Genomic DNA, 19,895 nt, shown 5'->3' with positions numbered 1-19,895 from the left:
TCTCAAATGACTGTATTTACAGTGAATCGAACTGGCACTTTGCTTTCATTGTACCAGGATAAGGGTTCTTTGGCAGATGGGGGACACTCTCCCTTGGTTTTAAAAGAAACATGATTTTTGTTCCTCCATGACTAAGGAGGAACCTCTGTGGGTCAGATTAGGTCTGCAGGATGAAAGCTTCCCATTTGCAAGTTATGGCAAACCCAGTATCAGACCCCATCAAGGGATCACTTGATCTCCTCAGGTTAAAGTGGCAGACATATTTTTAATCAGATCAGTCTACTGTGTTGTATGGCATGATTTTGTCCAATAAGCTAAGCTTTCTCTGCTTAGAAAACTAGCTTGATAGTAGCTCATAGCAAAGTTCTGGGTGTTAAATTATGTGACAAAATTAAGTTGACTCATAATTCAAGCTGTGTTAAAACAATTCTGTACATCCAGTTTCATCCTTCCTAAAATAGGTTTTCAAGGACAACTGAGGTTTTAAAAGGAACCAGGCAATAAAAACTGAAGTTTTGACAATCACTGATTGCAACCCAGTGCCAGTTACTCTAAAATCCCATCAGGTACATACCATTGTGCAGGAAGACCAGTTTCGGTCAGACTCATAAAGCCATTTTTTTCCACTTGAAAGCTTATACTAAGTATCAGATAGTGAGCTAGTTCCAATGCATCTTTTGGCATTTGCTAGGTTGTTTAACCCAGGAACTGCAGAAGAAGCAGAGTACATCCTTGTCTGAGCTATTTCCAATTTCAATTGCATAACTGTTAGATTACCTGTGGGGATTTTTTAACATAAGCAATCTAGGGTTCAGATATATAAAACAACTTGTTTCTGAGTTATTAACTGAAATTAAAAATGGCACAGGCACGGCCTGTGAATCCTGCTCATCCTGCAATTTCCTGGACTGTACAATCCAGGAATTGCCACTGTTCCTTGTGAACCAGGTCATTCAGTCGCTATGAGCAGAAATAAAAAGCTGCACCTCCAAACCCTCAGCGTTATACCATTCTCAGTGTTCCAAAACAGTAAATGTACACCAATCCTGCTATTACTTTTACTAGTTACTTTAATTAATTGCTTTAAAATTAGCATAGGGTTTTCTAGGAAGTAGAAAAATAGGAAGTATAGGACAAAAGCAGTAATACAGATTTTCTATTTGTATATTCCATTAAAAAATGAGTATTTCAACAACCTGTTTGCTCTTCCCAATTTCAAAGCAGCCTCATTATGCTCATCTATCTTGGATGATGGCTTGTCCCCCTCTTGTACCGGTCAAAATAAGGCTGTAACCAATGTGTAAGAGTTTCAGCAGTTGGATGGTAAAGCAGTTAAAATAAATAAATAAACAAAGGACTGTTTGTCTGAAGAGTCCACTATATTTTATAAAACAGACTGTAACAGAGAGCCAGTGTGGTGTGGTTAAGAACATGGGACTGGGACTCAGGCAATCTGGGCTCTAGTTCCCATGTGGCCATGGAGCCAACTGGGTGACTTTTAGCCAGCCACAGACAGTCCAACCTCCCCCAAAGGGTTGTTGTTGTGGGGATAAGTTTGAGAGCAGGATGAGAAGAGTGATGTAAATCGCTCTGAGTTCTTTAAAAAAAAGAAAAGATGGGAAATAATCCTAATTAAAAAATAAATACCTAATACTGAAAGTCATAGAAACAAGTTGCCACTTCCATCATCGATTTCCCATATGTTATCAGTTTAACTGTCATAACCCGAAGGAGATCTCAGCATCCTGACAGGACCTAGGATTTTCTGGCCACATGCATTGCGCAAAATTTGAAGTACGGCTTTAAAAATACTTTTAAGTTGCCATTAAATCTGAAAACAAGTATTTACCTAGTTTCTGTTTTGTTCTAAGCTTGAGAATGAGACCACAGTGCTTTCCCAAGGATGGTTTCACAATGAAAAATTCAAACACGGATCACGTGATGATACTTAATCTGGTTTCCCCACCTCAGAACTCCCCTGTTATAGGAGGAAACAAGCCCCTTGAGGAGAGAGGGGAGACTGTTCATTTATCAGTCTCTACTACTGTTCATCCCCTGACCTATTTTATTACTAAAAATAGCCCTTCTTAGGTCACTACTGCAAATTGAATTCTGCTGCTTCATTGCTCACTGCATCTCACTGAGCTGCCTACACACTGAACATTAGAAAGGTTAACCTACGCACTGCCAAAGAGATGCAACTGGTCTTCAGGAAAAAGCAGGCATTCAGAATACATGGCCTAAGAGACCTAGCTTGAGAAGGGTTTTTTTAAAGAACGCTTTGCAAAATTGTGGACTGTTTGTGTCTAGCATGACATGGCTGTTGAGAAAACCTTCACTTTACTTCTATTCTGCCTTCTGATTCGAAAGATCCTCCTGGCAAATTATATAATGTAAGAAAACACACTAAAACTGTTAATTCAAACTAGTGAAATCCCCAGTTCAGTCAAAAATGTTGAGAGTGAAAGAGGCAGTTGTGCTTGCTGTGAATTTCAAGGTCGGGGGGATTCAGAATCCAGATGGGGAGGATGGGCAATGGGAAATGGGGACTCCAGGCTAATGTATATAAGACTGTGAAGGGAGAACCAGAGGGGCTTATCTCAAGGCTGTCCTCCCCAGGTGTTCAGGCAGACTCTAAGAACAGCCGGGATCTACAAAGCCAGGAGGTGGTGTGGGACAGGAGCTCTAGAAGCTAGACAAGTCTGGTACAATTCCTGACTGAAGGACGAGGCACTGGGAGAAAAGGGCTAGCCAACTAGGAGGGTGGCACAGAGAGAAGAGGCTTACCAACCTCCAAAAGAGCCCTCCCAGGTGGAAGGGGCCCAAAAGGAGGGTTCTTGGAAACAGTTGCTGGATCGGGTTCAATGAAACACTCCGTGAATGCTCAGAGACTCATTCTGTGGTGATCATGCTTACTGGATGTACTTTGGGGAATAAAGAGCTTTTGCCAAAAGTGGTCTGTTGCTTTGAAAGTATAAAGGGGAAACTGAGATCCCAATAAAAAGCAAGCAGGCAACCAAGCAAAACATGCATGATAGCACACAAGCTATGAACTCATGCAACTCAGCCCCTGTGATGTCATTACAAAACTATCTCCAAGCATCCTAAAGAAAAGGAAGTGTCCAAGGGCCACTACTAGAAAAAAAGCAACCTGATTCAACTACCTCCCCCCCCAAAAAAAATCCCAAAACAGGGATTTTGAAGACTCCAAGGAACTGTGTGAAAGCCCAGAGAAATGCTCAAGGAGCTGTGCAATCGCTAAACACAAGGAAGCACTCCAGTCTGGCCAACATTGCAAACATGATTTATAGACCCTTTGTAAGCCCTCACCAAGCCATTGTTTTACTTAACTTCTTTATCTGGAACAGGCATCTCCATCCTGTGCCTTCAGGATGTTTCAGACTACAGCTCACAGCACTCCTGAGCATTGGCCATGCTGGCTAGAGCTGGTGGGAGCCGACCTCTGGTGAGGACAAAAGCTTTCTTCCCCTTAAATGCACCTTAGATACCAACACTAAGAAGAGTAGTAAAAGCAAGAAACAAATATAGAACATATACTTTTTAGTTCAATGGCTTATTTTTTCCACACACTCAATTTACCACCATTACCCACTGGTGTGTACTTAAGTCTGACCTGCCATTGATGTCCAGACCTTGAAAAATAAAGGACATGCAGTACAATCCTACACATGTTTATTAAAAAGCAAGTTCTGCTGAGTTCAAAGGGGCATATTCCCAGGTAAGTCAGTGTAGGATTGCAGCATTAAACTAACAGTATATCTGCACATTTATATAGAATCTCATTTTACATTCTGAGCGGTAGAAAAGCATCTGAGAGAAATTGCATGCAATATACAATGCATCTGAGCATTATGAACCGGGCAAATTCATATCTCAGATCAGATAATTACTAACTTCCGTAATGTTATTAGTAGAGAATACTCAATATGACCATGGTGAAACATTAACCCATATATAGACCTAAGTAGAACTCTAGGTAGAACATTTCACTACTCAAGTTCTCCAAGATTCTCTCACCAATGTATGTTTAAAAGGTTATTAATTTTAGGAATCACATCAGGAACAATAATGCTAGGGAAAGTCAAGGACAGAAGGAGAAGCGGGGGGGGAGGAGAAGACCAACTATGAGATGGTTCGATTCCATAAAGAAAGCCACAGCCTTGAATTTACAGGGCTTGCCAGGGCAGGACAGTTTGGAAGGCCTTCATTCAGAGAAGACAATCAGGGATATTTTAGTGAATGAAATATCAAACAGTTGTTTCATCATTCATCACACAGTCCAAAAGTCTGGCAGGACTCTTTGAAGAAGAGTTATGCTTTTCACGTATCTGGAATATACAGCATTACACATTTCTGTTACAACCAGCACATGGTTCAGTTTCACTGGGCCTACTGTAAAGCTTTCCTGAAGAAATTACAGTGTGAAGGACGAGTGGGTAGAAGAAAAGCAGTGCAATTACATGGATGGCACCAACAGTGAAATAAGACAGCTTAGAGGTGGTTTACACATGGGAAGGATGAATTTCCTTTCCAAGCACTAAGTCTTGCGACCAAATTTGGTCCTACTCAAACAGTACTAACTAGCTTCTGTTGGCTACAAAAACCACGCAAGTTAGTGAGAAAAAACCAAACAAAACACTTTTCATGTTTTTTACTTCAAGTTTACTTCTCAAACCTACTTCTGGATCATATCTGTCTATTGATTAGGAAAAGAGATGGAATTATACAAGTGTAGATTTAACAAAAAACACCTTCCTTTCAGATCATGAAGCCAGTGGGCCCAAAGCATTGAAAACTATACCCCAGCAATGTGATCCTATAAATGGCAACTCAGAAATAAGACCTATTGTGCTCAGTGGCCCCTCTTCCCGGGCTAATGTGTATAGGCTGCAGGTGAAAGCAGCAATATCAGAGTTGATATTAAAACTGTGCAGAGAAGGAATGCCAATGGCATACCCCTATAGTGGTATCACTGAGGTGAACCAGCCACATGCATTTTATAACCCAATTCATCCAAAAGGACTTTGGGTTACTGAGTCAACTTCCAAAGCGTGGGAGTGGAATCTTGCTTATTGTACAAATGAGGTCAGCTAGACCTTAGTGGCACCGTTTAATATGCAGAACCGATGACTGTTTAAGGAGAAATCTGCTCATCTTGAGACTCAGCCAGCAGAGCTGAGTGCTGTGCCATGCTGAAGGCAGCTCAGGTCAACATGTGTCAGCTACATTTTTCACAGCATATACCTTAAGCAGAGTAGCTTCTTGAGACAGGAATCCAACTGAGAGGAGGCACTGCCTTATCCTGGAAAGATTATGAAACAAGCACTTTTTAGGAGGGAAGGCGAGGTTAAGGGCCTCGGGTTAAAACTCATTGGCTCATGGAACAGCATCTACCAGTGGTTTCTTTCTATGAAGCCCCAGATTTGCTCTGGAGGATTCAGGGACCATCCAGACTTTAGGAATACACAGAAAGGTGTTGGCCAGAGAAGAGGATGTAAAGGTCCCTCCCATGAGCAGGAATCTACTGCGAATATGATACCAGATGATGCCCAACGCCATTTTCAGAGAATGAAAGAAGAGGCATGCGGAATCAATCCAGGTATCCATTTCATCCAGCATTCTGTTTACCCAGCAACCAACCAGGTGCCCACAGAAAACCTGCAAGCAGACATGAGTGCAACAGCGCCCTCCCATCCATGATCTCCAGCCACTGGTCTACATAGGCATACTGCATCTGGTCCGGGAAGCAGTGAGTAGCTGTCAGGATTATTAGCCATGGATCACTTCCTCCTCCATGAATTTGTCCAATCCCCTTTTAAAGCACGTCAAATTGATGGCCATTACATCTTGTAGAAATAGATTCCATAATTTACCTATGCACTATGAAGAAGGATTATCTTGTATCTGACCTACCTCTCCCACCCACCAGCTTCATGGATCAACCCAAGTTCTCAGAGAGAGAAAAATCTCCCTGTCCATTTTCTCTGAACCGTACTTAACGTTATACACCTTTATCCTATTTTCCTTCATTCACAATTTTTCCAAGCTAAAGAAGTCCAATTGTTGTAACCTTTCCTCAGATGCGGCAGATGGGCCTGGGAAGCTGAGGAACTGCTCCATCTCTTGATCCTTTCAGTTGCCCTTTTCTGAACTTCTGAACTCTCCAATGCTTTCTTAGGTGCAGTAACCAGACCTGTACATATAGTATTCCAACTGAATGCACCATAGCTTTGCATAGGGAAGTATGATTTTGATAGCTATAATTTTGATTCCTTTCCTAATTATGGCAAACAAAAAAATGACTTTGTCACCCCAGCTGCACACATTTTCATCAACTATACACTGGGTCAACATGTCCACCACAATCCCAAGATTTCTTTTTTGGTCAGTCACAGCTGGTTCAGTTCCCATATATGAAATTGAGAAATCCAACATGTTTATACTCATATAGATTGACCCACATGTGGCATTTTTATCCCCACTCGTGCAGTCTGGAGAGGTCCTTTTTGTTTTAACCACCCTAGATAATTTGGAGTTAATCACAGACTTAGCCACTTCACTGCTCACTCCCAATTACAAAACATTATGAATAAGTTGAAAAGTGTTGGTCCCACTACAGATCTCCGTGATACTCCACCATTTAGATCCCTCCATTGGTATTTCTTTTGCAATTTCATATTGGAGTTAATCAATAACTTGGGATGAGTATCATCCAGGCTTGGTGATTTATTAACTTCTATTATTAAGATTGACGTCTTCGTCTTATCTCACTGCTATTTCCTCAGTTCCTTAGACTCCTTATTGGATTTATTTATTATTTATTTATTTAACACTTCTCTATACTGTCCCATGACAGACATCTTGGGACAGTTTACAACAAATTAGTACAATAAATTAAAAATAAAAGTAAGAGTAACAGTTGCACAGTGTCTGATGTTAAAATAAAACCACTAAATGAAACAGATTAACAATTAAAATGCTGGGAGAATAAAAATGGTTTTTGCTTGACGCCAAAAGGAAAGACGTGTTGGTGCAAGGCGAACCTCTCTGGGGAGCATGTTCTACAATTGGGGCACCACTGCAGAGAAGGCCCTCCTACCGTCTTGATCTCTTTCAAGGATGGCTCCCAGAGGAATGCCCCGACTCAGATCTTAAGGGGTGGGAGGGCACAAAGGGGAGAAGGTGCTCCTTCAGGTATCCCAGACCCAAGCCGTTTAGGGATTGTTTTCTAGAATCTCCAGGTATACTTATATATTATTTCAGCATCTGGAAATTTGCTTCCCCGCCCACCTTTTTAACTTAATGGAATAACTAATGCATTCTATTAGTTATTCGAATTACTTGGAATTAGTTACTTCCATTGCAAGTAATTACAATACAATAAAATAACACAAGTAATGGAAACCAAGGGGCACAGCAAACTTCTACCAGTGTATCAGCAAGCCAAATCTATTCCATGTTCCCAAGGTGTGTATGATGATTGCTCTGTCACATATGTCTTTAAAAGCTGTCTTCTGAACAGGAAACATCCAGAACATCGAACAACTTAATCATTGTGCAGTCATCTGGGTTATGAAACAGTCCAGCCTCCCAAATTATAACTAAATTGTCCTTTGAAACCAATTAAGATAAATGCTCTTTTGAAGCTTTCAATGGCTGTGATTTTCTGTCAGTCTGAAATAAAATTCAGAAGCAGTCCTGAAATGTAGGAGCAAGCCAACGACGGTATCATTTCAAAATATTAATAGAACTAGAATGGGGAGCATCAAGGTGGACAGAATTAGAGCTTCTTCACACGTTGCTATTAAGTCCTTTAAACAGAGATTCACCTTCATGTTGAAAAAGCAGGAACCTTGCAAAATATGCACTGAAATACAAACAACCTATTTTGCATGGAAGTTTGGCAATTGGTGCACATGGCACAGAGCCACATGCCACCATATATGCATTATGAGGTTCACATTCACTGCAGAGAACAATACCTTCCCAGTATTCATACTGTCAAATCCTATGCCTGGTTATTTGGAAGTAACCCCTTCTGTGTGCAAAGAGACATGCTCCAAAGTAAGTAAAGCTAGGATTCTCTTTGTCATTCATGCTTGTCATGAAATGATGGTAGGAGTGTGAGATTTTTGCAAAGCTACAGGCATGAGGGCAAGAACAAAGTGGACAGGCAATGCTCAAAGGGCAAAATCTGGAGTATTATGTAAGCTCAAGAAGGCAGCCCCCAGTGCAGAAATCAGTGAATGAAACAGAAATGGCTGAAGAAGGTTCAAGGTATTTGTATCCATGACACAGCACAACAGGCCACGAGGATGCTGAGAGGTAAACAGCAGCAGGAAGGAAAGACAGAGGATGCAAGGAAGACAAAACTCAGTGAGCAAATTCTTCTCAGCAATCTTCTTACCTAGATTAACCTTTATGTCTCCCACCTCATCCAACACACAAAAAATATGGGATTAAAAGTAGTGCAGTAAATCAGACAACAAGGTAGATATGCAGAAGCAGTATTTTAATTATTTATTCTCTGTAGCAAGGTGCAAGTTCTCGTGCTATCTTTGGGAACACAGGCTTAGAACAAAAGAAACACAGCTGAATGATCAGTTCTGACTGGGGAAAATTGTGATGGCATTTGTTAAGTGGAATGACAAAATTTCCTTTTTTAGCAGAAATCAAACTGGATGTGATCCTTCCAGATGTTTTGACTACAGCTGTAGCTGGCTGGGGCTGATGGGAGTTGGAGGCCACGAATGTCCCATCCCTATTAACATTTTAAACCTCTTAGGCTCAAAGATCAGCGATATACTTTCCAGATGCTTACTGAAGCGAAGCTGCATATGTTTGGGCTGAGGTATGAATGGAAAGGCTTTTAAACTGTACGGCTGCTATGTGAACAATACGGGGGGGGCGGGGGAGCAACCTAGAACAGGTCAAGACTGGCTGGCTTGCAATTGAAACATAAGCACTTAATGCTACAATCTTCTATTACAAGTCCCAATTTTAAAAGCAGCCTTTTCGATTCAAAGCCTATGTGGGTATGGACCAAATATCAACGTATGATTTCACTCCTATTTTTTAGAAGAACATAGGAGGTGGGTTGCACTGTATTCTGAAAATTACTTCATCTGAGGCAGAGAAGGGCTTTACGGTCTTCTAAAGTTAAGTTGGATGAACCATCTCCTTTATTTATTTATTTAGGAAGCTTCTATGCCGCTCCATTCGCCAAAGCCTCGGGGCGGCTCACAAAGCCTCATTAGGAATATGAAGAGGCAGAAATATAAAGGGAGCACCTATTGATTAGAGAAGCACCTATTCTCACATAAGTGAATTTATTTATTTAAAGCTTTTCTAACCCATCCACCACTCACATCTCGGGACAGTTTACAACAGAAGAACAAATAAAACAAAACAAAACAAAGCACAGTATCCAACACCTCAATATGATAAAACCCAAGTTAAAACCAACTAGCCATTAAAATGATGGGAAAATATAACAGTTTTCACCTGAAGCTGAAAAGAATAAAGCGTCAGTGCCAGGCAAACCTCTCTGGAGAGAGGGTCTGCGTCCCTTGGCTGCAGCCCGGGCTGTCCGGAGACTCCCTTCCCTGAGACACAGAGGTTTAATTGTTTGTTTGTTTTGTTTGTGTTGTGCTTTGTTTTTCTTCCAATTTAAATTTAAGTTTATTTTATCCTTGTGTGTGCAAGTGGGTTTTCGTCTGGGAGAACTGGGCGAGTGAGAGGAACTACAGAGCTAACAAGACGGGACCAAGGTAAGGTCTCAGAAGGGATACCGATGGCAAACCAGGAGATGGCCTTGGCAGGAGTCACGGGTGTTGCTGTCCGCTGCGACAGCTGCAACATGTTCGCCCTTCTCCCCCAGGAGAGGCAGGGATACACTTGCCCTCGGTGCAAGATGGTGACCCTGCTAGAAGAGGAGGTGAGGTGCCTGAGGGCCAAGAGAGCTCTCCAGGCCCCCCGGAGCAGCCCCCCTCTGGACAGAGGGTTGAGGGAGAGGCCACGGGAGGAGCAGCTGCAGAGACATGGAGGTATGTCACGCACAGGAGGAGGAGGCCAGCACGGCCTCCTCCTTCTCCTGGCACCAATCTGGAGCTGGGAAACATGTTCTCTCCACTTGGGGAGGCTGGAGCTGATGAGGCCTCGGGGGACCAGCAGGACCCCCAGCCTGGGATGTCAGATGGCAAGGGGGCTGCTGCAGGAGAGACAAGGGCCAGGGCACGGCCGCCCACCAGCACCGGAAAGGTACGGCAGCGGGTGATTGTTGTTGGGGACTCCCTGCTGAGGGACACTGAGGCGGCGGTGTGCCACCCCAACCTGGAGACAAGGGAGGTTTGATGCCTGCCAGGCGTGCACATCCGGCACGTGAAGGACAGAGTGGAGCGTCTTGCTCGCTCCGGGGGTCACCAGCCTCTCCTGGTGATCCATGTGGGCACAAACGATGCGGCCAGGCAGGGTGTGGTTGGGACCACCAGGGACTTTGAGGCCTTGGGGAAGAAACTCAGGGAGCTGAAGGCCCAAGTGGCCTTCTCGTCAATCTTACCTGTCCGGGGATTTGGGCCAGGAAGGGACAGGAGGGCCTCCGAGGTGAACGACTGGCTTAGGGTGTGGTGCCAGAAGGAATGCTTCGGGTTCCTCGACCACGGCACTTGGTTTCTTGACAATGAACTTCTGGCAAGGGACGGGTTACACCTCATGAGGATGGGGAAAAGGTCCTTTGGAGATGCTCTAGCGAGCTTTGTCCGCAAGACTTTAAACTGAGCTGGGGTGGGGGCAGGGTTCAGGCCCCCCAGGAACGTGTCTGCACTGGACAAGTGTGGGGGGAGGATCAGGGCTCTGGGAGCAGGGTTTTAGAGATACTGCAGGGACTGACAGGACTCAGGGGCCAGGTATTAGGGAGGATGGGAGGAAGGAGGAGGCTGGGAATTCCAAGTGAAGGAAGCAGTGGAAAGGAGTTGAGGTGCAGGTACACCAGTGCTAGGAGCATGGGTAATAAGCAGGAAGAGCTTGAAGCTCTCCTGGGAATAGGAGGGTATGATCTGGTGGGAATCACAGAAACTTGGTGGAATGAAAGGCAAGTCTGGAATGTGAACATAGAAGGGTATCACCTTTTTAGAAAGGACAGGAAGGGAAAGAGAGGTGGGGGCATGGCTTTATATGTCAGGGAAGGGATAGGATGCAGTGAGATAGAATGCAGCACAGATGGGGATTCGGTAGAGGCAGTCTGGGTGAAACTTAGGGGTTTTGACAGGGAAAGAGACCTGACAGTGGGGGTATGTTATCATCCTCCAGGTCAACTTGAGACCCTGGATGATGTCCTGACAGGCCAGATTCTAAGGATATCTCGGGGGAGAGACACAGTAATTATGGGAGATTTAAATCTCCCGGATATTACTTGGGAGACTCACTCGGTGGTGACAGCCAGGTCACGTCGCTTCCTAGAAGCTATTGAGGGAGCGTTTTTCACACAGAGGGTCTGAGAGGCGACGAGGTTGGGAAACATCCTTGACTTGGTCTTGACCAATAGGGAGGAGCTGATAGATGAAGTACAGATTAGGGGAGCTCTGGATGCAAGTGATCACTCCATCCTTTGCTTTGAGATCAGGGGACTGTGGACAGGCAGCAGGTCGAGCACTAGAAGCTGGGACTTCAAGAGGGCCAACTTTGGCCAACTGAAGGCCAGACTGGGGAAAGTCTCCTGGGATAGGTTACTGGAAGGTAAGCGAGTTGAGGAGGGGTGGATAGCACTCAAAAGAGAGGTTCTGGAGGTGCAAGCCTTGACGATACCTCTAGTCAGTAAGGTGGGGAGGCGGAGGAGAGTGCCACCATGGATGCAAAAGGAGGTGGTTAGAGGGATTAGATGAAAGAGGAACCTCCGTAGGAAATGGGTACTGGGGGAAATAGACAAAAGGGTATACCGGGAGGAGGAGGCCGTTGTAGGAGGATTCTTCGCAAGGCTAAGGCTGATTACGAGCTGAGATTTGCCAAGAATATCAAGAGCAATAAAAAGGGCTTCTTTCAGCATGTAAATAGGAAGAGGAAGAGGAGACAAGTGGTGCGACCACTAAATAAGGAGGAAGGAGATCCAGTGACTGATATGAGGGAACAGGCACAGATGCTAAATGACTATTTTGCTTCTGTGTTCTCCCCAAAGCAGGACAGGGGATATCCGCACAGGAGATTAGATGACGCTGGAGACTTAGGGGCACTGATTAGAGTCACCCTCCTTGAAGTCAAGGGGCTCCTCAGGGCATTGGACATTACAAAGTCACCAGGCCCTGACGGGTTACACCCGAGAGTACTTAGAGAGTTGGCAGGGGTTCTCTCACGCCTGCTGGCCTCCATTTTTGAGACCTTGTGGAGAACGGGTGAAGTTCCAGAGGACTGGAGGGTGGCATCAGTGGTCCCAATTTTCAAAAAGTGTAGTAGAAAGGACATGGGGAATTACAGACCTGTTAGCCTTACGTCCATTGTAGGAAAAACAATGGAAAGGCTCATAATAAAGAGAGATCTAGTGATGCTAGATAGGGAAGGGAGGCTGACAGCCACACAACACGACTTCCGCAAAAACAGGTCCTGCCAGGCAAACCTCGTGGAATTCTATGACAAGGTTTTGCGATGGCTAGATGGAGGGGATGCAGTGGATGTGGTATACCTGGATTTCAGCAAGGCCTTTGACAAAGTGCCCCATGATATCCTGGTGGAGAAACTGAGGAATTTTGGGATACACCAAAGCACTGTCTGGTGGATTAGGGCATGGTTGACTGACGGGGAATCATCAGGATGGTGGCCAGTGACAAGTGGGGTCCCCCAGGGCTCTGTCCTGGGGCCGATCCTGTTTAATCTTTTCATTAACGACATGGAAGAAGGGGTGAACAGTCTGCTGATCAAATTTGCAGATGACACAAAAACTGGAGCAGTGGCCACAACTGAGGAGCAGGTACTCCAGATCCAAAAGGATCTGGACAGACTATGGAAGTGGGCAGGAGACAACAGGATGGTGTTCAATGTGGATAAGTGCAAGGTCTTGCACTTGGGGCATAGGAATAGCTGTCATAAGTACAGGTTAGGTGATAAGTAGCTGGAGAGCAGCACTTGTGAAAGGGACCTTGGGGTACTGGTTGACTGCAGGCTAAACATGCGTCAGCAGTGTGATGCGGTGGTCAAGAGGGCGAACGCCACCCTTGGTTGCATAGCCAGAAGTGTGGCTTCTAGATCAAGAGAGGTATTACTACCACTCTACATGACTCTAGTGCGCCCGCAACTGGAGTATTGTGTTCAGTTTTGGGCCCCTCATTACAGAAAGGATATAGTCAGGTTAGAGTCAGTGCAGCGTAGGGCCACAAGGTTGGTGGCCGGTTTGCAGGGGATGCCATATGAGGCGAGACTGAGGGAACTGGGTCTCTTCAGCCTGGAGAAGAGGAGACTCAGAGGGGATATGTTGGCAACATACAGGTATGTGAGGGGATGTCACATGGAGACGGGTAGAGACCTGTTCTTCCCTGCAGAGGAAGGCAGAACGCACTCCAACGGAGCAAAGCTCAGGGAGCCAAGGTTCCATTTGGATGCCAGGAAGCACTTCCTGACAGTCAGGACCCCAAGGGTGTGGAATGGGCTTCCCCGGGAGGTGGTTGAGGCCCCATCGGTGCAGGTGTTCAAGGATAGGATGGACATCCACATGGTGGGCATGTGGTGAACGGAGCCGGCTGGTGCCGGAGGTCAGACTAGATGGCCCGGTAAGCCCCTTCTGACTCGCTCTGTTTTCTATGTTTCTATTCCATAGTTGGGGCGCCACTGCAGCGAAGGCCCTCCTCTGGGTAGCCACCCTCCTGATCTCCTTCAAGGAGGGCTCCTGGAGCAGGACCTCTGCCTCCGATCTCAGGGGCAGGAGGGCACATAGGAAAGAAGGCACTCCTTCAGGTACCCAGAACACAAGCCATTCAAGGCTTTATAGGTCATCACCAGCACCTTAAATTGGGCTCTGACTTCAATTGGCAGCCAGTATAACTGATAGAGGACTGGCTTTATACGTGAATACCTGCCAGTCCCAGTTAATATCCTGGCAGCTCTATTCTTAACCAAATATCTGGACCATCTTCAAGGGCAGCCCCATGAAGAGTGCATTGCAATAATCCAATCGGGAAGTTAGCAGAGCACGGGTCACTGTTGCCAGGCAGTGCTCATCCAGATAAGGGTGCAGTTGGTGGATCAGCCGAAGCTGAAGGAAAGCACTCCTTGCCACTGCTGCCACCTGAGACTCCAACTAAAGGGGAGTATTAAATGAGTTTCAATGGCAGGTAAGGTGCCAGAACAATAACTGGTGTCTGGCCGAGGTAATGGCCTGGATGAGGGCCAATAAACTGAGTCTCAATCCAGATAAGACAGAAGTCCTGTTGGTGGGTGGTGCAGGTCTCCAGGTAGATGATTTTGACCCAGTTCTGGATGGGGTAGCACTCCCTCTAAAGGACAGGGTCTGCAGCTTGGGAGTACTCCTTGACCCAGAGCTGTCACTGGAGTTCCAGGTGGCAGCGGTAGCAAGGAGTACTTTTCTACAACTTCAACTGATCCATCAGCTGCAAACTTACCTGGATGAGCACTCCCTAGCAACAGTGATACATGCTCCGATAACTTCCCGCTTGGATTACTGCAACACACTCTATGTGGGGCTGCCCTTGAAAACAGTCCAGATACTGCAACGGGTACAGAATACAGCTGCCAGACTGCTGACGGGGACCAGCCATTACTCTCACATAACGCAGGTCCTCTACCAACTTCACTGGCTTCCAGCTGAAGTCCGAGCCCAATTCAAGGTGCTGGGTTTGACCTATAAAGCCCTAAACAGCTTGGGACCAGGATACCTGAAGGAATGTCTCCTTCCTTATATGCCCTCACGCCCCTTAAGATCTGTGGGAGAAGCCCTACTCCAGGAACCCTCTCTGAGAGAGGTAAAAAGGTCATCAACTCGGAGCAGGGCCTTCTCCGCTGTGGCGCCCAGACTCTGGAATGTACTCCCCAGAGAGGTACGCCTGGCGCCAACTTTATACTCTTTTCAGTGCCAGGCCAAAACCTTTTTATTTAAACTGTACTTTAAACTTTAATAGTTTTTAAGTTTAGTAGCTATGTTTGCTTTGTGATTTATTGTTTTGTTTTGTTTTATTATTTATTGAAATTGTTGTTTTAATTGTCTTTTTAAATATTGTAAGCCGTCCTGAAATCTTGTATAATAGGACGGCATACAAAAGCTTCTAATAATTAAAATAAATAAATAAATAAATAAATAAATAAATAAATATAAATAAAAGTAAAAGTAAAAGTAGAAATAAAAACAAAAACAAAAACAAAACAAAACTTACAGGAAAGGGATATGGGGGGAAATAGTTGGAATGTATATAAAAGCTTTAAATAAATAAATTAGTATACATGGTATTAGCCAGAATGGGATTCCTACATCAGCCATGACAGGCTTCCTACACCAGCCAGTCTTTTCTAGGCAACTTCTTGAAATATACTTTAATCTGCCTATAAATATTACTTCATGAAACCTCAGTGGTGGCCCATTGGTTCAAGGAAAGATTCCTGACAGTTTATGTCATGGTAGATTTTTTTTCTTCCTTCCCTGTGGAGCATCAGAAACTTCTAAAACCAGGACTAAGATACTTGAAGGTTTGTCAACACGTGTGCATTTTTTCCCATTTAGGTAAATTGGCAAATAAGCTCTTGTTATGGATTTCAGATCTTTTGTATTTGGATGGAGCTTTTCCCCAGCTATGATTAAAAGTGCTTTCAGTGGTTGGTTTGCCTTCCATTGCATGGAGCTGTAAGAACCATTTCAAGCTCTCATACATTTCTATATTACATTCCAGGTATTCCCCCCACCCCCACCATTGGCTCTCTTACACACACACCAAACACACACACACACACACCACAGACTTTGTAACTGCTTCCCCTTTCATTCCTTCTATTTTTAACTTTATTTGTTCAGAACAAACTCAGCAATGATTACAGTAAACTGGAGCATGCAGAAGGCTGAAAGGTTGAAAGGCTTGACTTATTCACAGCCCACTGATTCTTTCATATACCACTAGCCTAGAGTGTGCCAAATATATTTCCACCCCTTTGGACTTTCAGAGATATCTACCCCTTTGTCTATCAGGGCAAAGAGGAAGAGAATCTTTCCATTTACAAACACAGAAATACTTCCTAAGAGAAACCTTGATGCAATGTGCAAACTGACTTTGCTTCAGAATATTATAAACCAGTTGAATCTTGTGTACCAAGTGGTTATTAGAGAAACAGGAAACCAAAGGAAGATGTGGAGAGGCTCATAAGACCTAATTCTCTAGTGGGAAAATTAAAGTGGTGTTAATTAACATCAGAGTTACTCTCTGGAAAAAATAATAATCAGGACACAAAAAGGAACTCTGAAGGTTTAAAAACAACGGCAAATCTAATTACAACATATGAAAGACTAATTAGGCTTTTTTCCAGAAGGGCAACTGTGTTAGTTGGCTGTTGGGATTTGCCTGTTTCATTTTCTCCTGCATTCAAATTCCTTAAACCTCAAGTTCTTTCTCTTCTGAATATGGAGAACTTCTGAGAAATTTAATAAGCCTTTCTCTGCACCAGTCAGAAGGTACACATATTCACAGCATGGAGAAGACAAGGGTCTACCTGCTTGCCATATATTTCAATCTTTTTGATTCTATAGTTCTGGTATGGTCTGATATTAATTTTAAGCCTTGTGAAGACTTCTGCACTGAAATATATTATAATACTGACTTGCATGTTGTACCATTCTGGGACAGATATTTTGAGCAAAACCTACATGATTTGTATTCATGAGAAGCTAGAAATATGGCAGTTTGTTTTCAATATTAAAAATGATTTCCTGGAATGTCAGGGAGCTAGGGAATTTAAATAAGCGAAGAAACTGCTTTCTATGTTGAGTTTAATACCAGTGTTGTTTCTCTACCAGAAAGTGGATTAACATTTCTCAGGAAAAGACTACATTAGAAAGATTTGTGTAACACATACATCATTGTGATTTAAGGGGGTTGCAGTTTTAATTCATAAGTCATTTTCTTTTCTATTTCAACTTGTGATAATTGATCCTGATAATTGCTTCTTGTTTTTAGTTGGGAAATGCAGTGAGAAAGTCATCATTATGATTAATGTGGCTAAATAATGATTCTTCACCCATGTTTCCTGATTATTGTAGTGGCTTGACTGAAATTGCCTATGATCACTTGACTGTGTGTGTGTGTGTGTGTGTGTGTGTGGAGGGGGGACTTTATTAAGATCTTCAATTCCATGTTGGAGTATGACACCCCCAGAAAACAAATAGCAGTGAAGTTCATACTTCATTCTTATATGTCTATCAGTCTTATAAATCTATCAATGGGAGTGGTTTGATCTAGTAGTTCTGGATAATAAAATACTGTTCTGTGCCTTTCTCTCCTTGGCCTGATCTACAATAGAAATCCCATGGGCATCTACTGTAGATGTAGAAACTTTCCATCATTGGACTCAGTTTGCCCATGTGGCAAAGCAGTAACAGACAATTTAATCCACTATCCCTCTGAAAGATAAATTCTGTCAAGATCTGAGGAATAACTGAATCCATCCAATAATTTAAAATCATTTTTAACACTTCTGTCTTAAAAGATGCTACTCATTTTGAGACACAACGAAGAGAAACATAACAGACTGGTTGATATTTTTCACATTTGATATATATTCAATGTCAGCAAAGGGGAATGGAAAAACATTGCATCTGTATACAGTAGTTAATCTCTTATTGATAGGTGGAAGTGTTTTTCTCTTCATCTTTGGCATGTCTTTCACTTGTATATTCAGTAAACAAAACAATCTATGTTTTATTATTTATTAAATACAATTCTAATCCACCCAATAGCAAATGTTTTCTGGTGTGACTACAACCAGGAGCTGAACACAACAACAAAAAAGACAGTAATTAAGGCAATGCAGCTTTCAACCAGGCATGAAAAAGCAGAAAAATGGCAAGCTAAGGCTCACAAGCCACGCTGGCTGATCGCAGCTGGAGCGGCATTCCACACATCTGGAGAGCACCAGGTCAGGGAAGCCTTCTCTAAAAGAGAGCAGGAGAGAGAAAAAGAGGGAGAAGTAGTATGGCCCTAAGTTGTTCATCATCAGTTTTCCACAACCCGGCGGTCACCTCTGCATATCATAATCTGCATCCTGTCCACATGATTTATCTGCTTTGGGGGAATGAGAATTTCCCTTGCAGTTTCTGCCTCCTTTGAGAGGATATGATGTCAAGGCCTCAGCTCATGATTTCCCTGCTTTCTGATACTTGGTGGAAAACTCCATAGTCTGTTCAGAAGAGAAAGGAAAAAGAAAAGCAAGCCAAACCATCTTGTTCCTGGTGCCCTATTGCTTCTGAAAGGACAGACTGCTTGTTTTCACCTGGTTAGTCTGCATTTATCTCCTAGGAACTTCACAATTCTCAAGCATTTGTGGAAAATGTGAAGGTGGGAGTGTTTACTGTTATTTATTTTTTTTACCAATTGATGCAATGGTTTCTCTTTACAATTTAACTCTTTTCCCACCCTTTCACCAACCTCCTTTGAGGGAAGGAAGGAGACAAAAATGGATGAGAAAAAAATGGACGATGCTATGTTAGTTGCCATGGCTACAAATGATTTTCTAGTGGCAGTCTTTTCTCAACTAGCTTAGATGGTTCCTTGTGTGCCTGCAGAGACATAACTACAGAGTTTAATAAGACTCTTATTATGACACTTCCATCCACTTTGTCCACAGCAAGCATCATATAATAGAAACCTCTGTCAAATTATTTAATCAGTTCAGGACGGGGGTGGGGTGGGAGAAATGTTGCATAGGAAGAGAAGGCACACAGAAAGCATCCTCGGTTGCGATCCAGCTCCTCAGCAATATCCATCAAAAGCAAAAAAATCTGAACTGAAGTGTGAGTGACACGAAGACCATCACACCACTCATAAATGACAGGCACCAGCAGATTTTTGCTAGAGGGGAAAAGAGCAGTGGTACATATGTCTCTTAAAACCAGCTGGTCATGATATATTGTCAGTGTCAGAAAATTGACAAACATGATGTGGTAGTGAGGAGAAAGCAGGGGACACTGGGCATTTTTTAAATGCTAGTCTGTCATTTGCATACTGGTTTGATTTAAAAATTAAGTTAATTCAGGTTTTCCTCTGACCCAAATCACTATGGATACATGGTCTGTGCTGGTCCAGGGAACACATTCTTCAATCCTGGTACAATCTGCATTGATTAGCATGCCCTGCCTTATAAGAAAGGCAGCACATTATACTGGAGAAAGTGTTGGGGAACCTGGATTCTGCATGAAGTCATAAACCTACCTCACAGGGTTGTTGGGATGATAAAATAGGCGGATTGTCAAAGTAGCCTTGACTCGCTTGGAGAATTAATCTTAAAGGGAGCTCCAAATGTACTTCTATCTAAAGAAGCTGATTAACATTTTAATAATGAAAATTATTACAGCCACTATACATAAGGGGCAGCTACCGTAACTCTCCCTAGAATTTGACACAAAGAAAGTTAATTCTTGGTACAGGATACCATACTCATCGATACATGCATAATTATTTTTCTAACCCTCTGGCTCTGTTCTCCAGCTTTCTGTGGGATCCCTTATTCCACTGCAGCCTTAAGAACTGTAAAATGTGATACTACTACTATTTACAACCTTTCTATATGAATCTACTTCTAAACAAATCTACTGCTATACTACTTCATACATTTGTCCCTAGGAAAATACTGCAGCAAATTAAAAAACAGTCTTCAACCAACTTAAAGAAAATGCAGTGATG

The 19,895-nt window shown here is 43.4% G+C and overlaps 1 protein-coding gene across 2 annotated transcripts in view; it reads right to left on the bottom strand.

Moving 5' to 3' along the window:
- The window catches only part of SERGEF (secretion regulating guanine nucleotide exchange factor), a 116,934-nt gene that overhangs the window by 25,512 nt on the left and 71,527 nt on the right, over positions 1–19,895 (bottom strand). The window contains exon 11 of one of the 2 annotated variants that reach the window (XM_044425909.1): positions 17,910–18,148. The exons of the other annotated variant lie outside the window; for it this stretch is intronic. Coding sequence (XP_044281844.1) covers positions 18,072–18,148 — 77 coding nt within the window. The 3' untranslated portion in view covers positions 17,910–18,071. Of the gene's footprint in view, positions 1–17,909; positions 18,149–19,895 lie in introns of those variants that run through there. 2 annotated transcript variants of the gene reach the window in all.

This window comes from Varanus komodoensis, unplaced genomic scaffold (assembly GCF_004798865.1).
Source record: "Varanus komodoensis strain SLA01 unplaced genomic scaffold, ASM479886v1 scaffold16, whole genome shotgun sequence".
NCBI lineage: Eukaryota > Metazoa > Chordata > Lepidosauria > Squamata > Varanidae > Varanus > Varanus komodoensis.
Note: the sequence above shows the minus strand (reverse complement) of the source record. Positions and strands in the feature narration are given on the sequence as shown.